The following is a 5,375-nucleotide window of genomic DNA, read 5'->3' as shown; positions in this document are numbered from 1 at the left end:
ATCGCTTGATGGCAACAACAATAATATGCTTCCAAGAAACACACATACACAACAAACACTGCTTTGACATTCCAACATGTAAACATACTCACCATGATGAAGGCTTATACATAGCCACATGTTATAAAAGAAATAACGCTTGCTCACAATTTTCAAACGCACAAACACCCAAAAAATAGCAGTAATCAATGTTGACAACCTCGAAGTGCCTTCTAGATGCAATAGAACAATTACTCACTCTAAATACAACTAGTTACATCATAGGAGACTTTAATATAGACTTTCATTAACAATCAAAATGCCTTATAAAAATTTGAACTTTTCATCGTTACATATAAATGACTCAATTAATCACACACCAACAACAATAGAGGGCTTATACCTTGATCACAATGGGACAAATAATCTTGGTCATATATTGGTAAGATACATTCACTATTGTACATGACAATAAAAAACACACTCGGATGTTCCAAAAGGGCAGCCCCAATGATCTTGGTATCACTCATACCCACTCTAACTTGAGTATGCGCTTCCTTCTTATTCGCAATAAAGAAATGGCGTGCGTGTGAGTCAGGTTGTGGAGTAGCGGCGAGCGTTGGCAATGAGGAAGGTGGGCAAATCGTCGGGGGAAGACGAGAGGGAGGTATGCGCGGGAGGAAGGGATTGGGGGTTGCGAGACCACGTAGTAGACGTGGTAGAGCTGTGTCGATTTTGGTAGACGGATTGCAACTGGGAGATGGTACTGGAGCGACGCGGGAGGATGGCGATAGGCGCAGCAGCAGCTGCTGCTAGAGGAGGGAGAGGGAGCAACTGCTGCTCACTGATGATCTGCTGCTGCTTGTTGATGAGGGGGCGCGGTGAGGTGGCATCGAAGGTCCTGCTGCCTTGCCGACTGCTGGTCGCCGAGCTTCGGCCACTGTAGCCAGTATCGTTGCTGTCGTGCATGTTGTTGTTACTGGATCGAGGCCATACCTCGCCACTGAAACGCTTGCCGGCCGAGTTTTGGTCAAGATTGTTGTGGTGGACTTTCGTGAAGCGAGGCGACAACTCGCCACCGAAGCGCTTGCTCGCCGAGGCACTTAAATTTGGGCTTGTAGACAAGGATATTGACCCCGCCGGCCTCGAGCTCAGCAGCAACGTTTTGCCTCCGCTCATGCTGAGCCTGCCGCTTGTCCCTGTCGATTCTTCCGGCGACTTGTTGCCCGACGTGGAGGGGCTGTAGCCACTGACGGGCACAGGCGATCCTCCCAGCAAATCACCTTCCAAAATCTTCAGAACCTGCGCCATCACCACCACCCACCATCATGATTCACCGTCTGCAAACGGTCTTCGAGTGGCGGTGTTTGCCGCGGTGATCGTCCGCGGACCTCATATGAAAAGCAATGTGGAAGAATTCAATATCACGATTGTTCATTCAGACATTCTGGTGGGTTCGAGTCTCCTCCTACCTGGGACATCCGCGGTCTCGAATGTGGAGCTCGCCTGATGCACAACGATGCCGCATGCAGCATGCAATAGGCCTCGTACTCGGAGTATCGATTCTCCAGTCGTGAATCGATCAGCTCAAACGCCACCTGCCCTTCTATCATCAATGGCCGTGCCTGCACATCAGGGAATTAACCTCAGTTCCATGCTGTGCAAAGATGGATGTCTCAACTTCGAGTTCACAGGACAACATCTAAAGTCGCCCAGCCTACAATCAACATTTACCCATTCGGTCAAACATTGCTGGCCCTTAGTACGCGAGTAGTCGATAGCTTTACGTCCTGTTATTAGCTCCAGCAAGATCACCCCAAACGAATATACGTCTGCCTTTTCTGTAAGTTGTCCTGTCTGAGCATACTCTGGAGCCAAATACCTGTCCGCAACAATTGCAAATCTTGCTGTATTAGCCACGCAAAGGACTAATGCTCCTACTAGGAACTTGCCAAACTAAACAGCTGCACGCATCGTGTTACCCGAAGGTGCCAAGCACTCGAGTCTCCTCTTCGAGGGCTCCGTCCGGTTGACATCTCGCTAAACCGAAGTCCCCAACCTGTGGACAGATTTTAGGTGGTTCAAGTAATTGGGGAGTTTAGGCTTTGGAGTTTTCACCTTAACATATTCCGAAGCAAGACTAGTTTACCTGAGGCTCAAAATCGTGCGTCAATAGAATGTTGTTAGGCCGCAAATCGCGATGAACTATGCAACCCACTCGACAGTCTTCATGCAGAAATCGTAGGCCTCGTGCAGCTCCAACTGCCACCTTTTGCCTCCATCGCCATTCCATAGGCGGGTTATCTCGGTCTGCACGATTCATCCGTAGATTTAATAATGGGCAGAAAGGCTAAGTTATCAGCCACGTCTAGCTGTTGGTCGTGACTAACGTCATGTCGTAAACCAAACTCGACTTCCTGGCGACTCGAAATCAAACATTACGAGAATAGGAATGTTACGGTTCGACAGGTAAATTACTGAAAAGATGCGAGTCCAGCGATCCGTTGCACACATATTCGTAGACGAGCAATCGCCTGCCGCCCTCAATGCAGAATCCGATCAACAAGACGACATTACGGTGCTGTGCGCAGCCTAGCACTTCTACCTCCGAGCAGAACTCCTTGTCCCCTTGTGAGCTGGCCATTCGGAGTTGTTTCACCGCGATTTTCTGTCCTCCAGGCAGCATACCCTTGTGCACCGATCCAAAGCCACCCTCTGCCAAAAAATTCTGGTGCGAGAATCCATCGCTGGCCTTCTGGAGCTCTGCATACGTAAATTTAATGGCGGGCTTGCCGAACGCCGGCGACCGGTGCTGGCAGATGGAGCACAAAGGAGGGGGAGTGGACGTCGAAGAGGTCCTACTGGGCAAAGCTATCGCTTCGCGTATGATGGACATGTCCTCCAGACCAGCGTTTCTCTGACGGCCCGCGTTCTGCGACTGTGGATCCTGCTTGCCACGAACAGCTGCGCGTGGGCTTTCCAGCACGCCGGCGCGAACTTGACCTTCGATTGACCTCTCTTGGCTTCGACTTATTGGCGAACTCAAAAGGTGAGTAAGCGATTTGCGATCCGGATTTAGATTTACCGCAGTAGCTAAGCTCGTCACGCTGGCTCTTAATGCCACTGCTGATTCGTCCAACATACTGGAATCCAGATTTGGGTCGAAAGATTTTCTCCCGGAGCTGGGCGAGCTAGACCTTGAGACGGGTGCGGATATTGCACGCGGTTCATAGGTAGAGGCCGGAGGTGGCTGCCTGGACAAGACCCCTACAAAGAAAATCGGTCAACTACTTCATAAAATCTCTGCCATCTTCACTTTAGAATGTGGAGCGCGCAATGCGAGTAGACGAGCGAGGCGAGCCTAACCTGATTTTGATACTATACTCTCGGCCTGTCTGTGTTGCTCCTGCAAAGATGAAAAATAAGACTTGCCCACCTTCAACGGGTTTAGACGTTCTGGACTTGAGTTCGCAGTTCCCGGTCGAGGGCTCTGCGGCGACGTCAAACTGTTGAATTCAAAATCATTGGTTGCTGTCCCTCCCTGAGCGTCATGAGGCTTTGGAGAATATCTGACGTTAAATCGCTCGGAGCTGGCGGAGGAAGGGGATGTGGCATAGTCCGATGCCGTGAAGGGAGCACTCGCCGCCGAGGATGTTCTGGTTTCGGGACTTCCTTTCTCCGGGACGGGATGGACAGGTTTATCCGAGTTTAAGCCCGTGCCACTGCCGGTGGACTGAAATCCTAGAGGAAGATTAGAAAAACTTAACCCGTCTAGCAATACCGAAGAGGATTCTTGCTCCTCTGGTTCTGCCGTTTGTGCCGCTGATTCTCGTTTGAGATTGAGACGCAAAATTTTAGGAGCTTGGTGGCTGCTCACGATTGCCACGCAACATTGCAATTGCTCCATGCAGTACTTTTCCTCCTTCTTCAGGTGCCTGGAAGTGGCAGAAGCAGGCTTGCATGTATGAATACAACGAGAAGAGAGTATAATTGAATACAATGGATGCAATCTAAAAACGAGAAATATATTGCCTGTCGAGAACCACCCACGACGCGGACAGTTTGCCGGCTTGCGCTGCCACGGTGCCCTTTTTCACTGCTATCACGACCTTAATCTTTACTTTGACCTGGGGTGATGCGATCGATGATCAGCTCGGATTCGTATCAACGAGTGAGCAGAATGAAGTGAATCGAATGAGATCGTGAAGTAACCTTTTTGGTTTCGCAGCGCTTGTGGAACTGCTGCAACATATCAGAGCAATTCTGACTCACACGAGCTTCGATATCTCCCTCTTTCATATTGCCACTGGGCTTTCCGCGACTACATTCTCGGCCAAATCTGGCCCAAAATCTCCACCCTACGCGATCCATGAAAAAAGTAGTCACAATTCTCTACGGCTGTAGCTTTGAAAAGGTAACTATTTTCGTTATTCGAATAGATTATCGGGACAGCGTTCAGGAAACCCATTTTCGTCCACAACTTATTGATTTACCGGAGTTCCCGCTTGGCACGACGGCAAGGAGAGTGATACAATCGCCTTGCTGCGCAACGTTGGTGAGCGCCCAGTCCACCGCATGCTTGGTGATTGCAGTAGTGGAGTCGATAGCGACGACGATCAGTTCCGAGGGGGCTGCAACACCGAGCGGTTTCTGGCGGTTGCCGTTCCATTCCAGTAGGGGAGGAGTTTTGGGGGGCAGGTTACCCTTCCGGAGGAGAGAGATCATCGTGCGATCGATGGAGCAATGAGACCCTGAGGGCGAGGGGGCCGGTTTGAGCAATGAGATGGTGCGATTGGTAGAATTGGGGAAAGGAAGGAGTGGTGTGGCCGGCAGACACCTACGCAGAAGAAGAGGCAGTCCATCTTTGCGGTTTTGCTCTGTAGTCGCAAACCTAGAATAATATTCTTCTTCTTCATTTATTTACTCGTCGTGTTGCAGCGCAGCGCCGGCTTTAAAAAAGAAATGTCTCCACTCCACTCCACATTCGCCACTTGGATCCTTGCAACCCCTTCCTCAGTCAACCCCCATTTTCTTATTTCCCGTTTCTAAGTTACCTACACTCGCCTTCAAATCCTCATAGGGAATGACCCACCGTATTGGAAATAAGCGTTCCTACCTCTTTACTATCTCAACAAGAAATACCACACCATCATCATTCAAAACACTTTTTGCTCATATTTCTATGCAATCATAATTACTTTCCATCTCTAATCCACGGTTATGAGGTGATTAACCTAGCTTGATTGAGACTAATAAGGTGAAAATTTCAGGAGGCCAGCCAAATGCAAGTGTTAAAATGAGGAGTATGCTTGGTTTATCAATTTTAGTAAACAAGAGATCTTCACATTTAGTGTCTTAAAGTTTGCTTTGAGTGGTCCAACCAATAGCAATGATTT

General features: G+C 49.2%; 1 protein-coding gene across 1 annotated transcript; it reads right to left on the bottom strand.

Annotated features, from left to right (window-relative positions):
- Positions 1-573: 573 nt before the first annotated feature.
- On the bottom strand, positions 574-4,704 carry LOC147903232 (uncharacterized). Its single transcript, XM_087371161.1, has 10 exons — positions 4,473-4,704; positions 4,192-4,337; positions 4,012-4,106; positions 3,346-3,914; positions 2,458-3,246; positions 2,129-2,289; positions 1,962-2,038; positions 1,714-1,861; positions 1,452-1,604; positions 574-1,281 (listed from the first exon to the last, which is right to left on the bottom strand). The coding sequence occupies exons 1-10, from the start codon at positions 4,702-4,704 to the stop codon at positions 574-576; spliced, it is 3,078 nt and encodes a 1,025-aa protein (XP_087227287.1).
- Between the last annotated feature and the right edge of the window lie 671 nt (positions 4,705-5,375).

The sequence above is a fragment of the Dipteris shenzhenensis genome, chromosome 3, assembly GCF_047967505.1.
Source record: "Dipteris shenzhenensis isolate YYH24624 ecotype China chromosome 3, Dip_SZ_1.0, whole genome shotgun sequence".
NCBI classification, from domain to species: Eukaryota; Viridiplantae; Streptophyta; class Polypodiopsida; order Gleicheniales; family Dipteridaceae; genus Dipteris; species Dipteris shenzhenensis.
The sequence above is the reverse complement of the archived record's forward strand: the minus strand, read 5'-3'. Positions and strand labels throughout refer to the sequence as shown.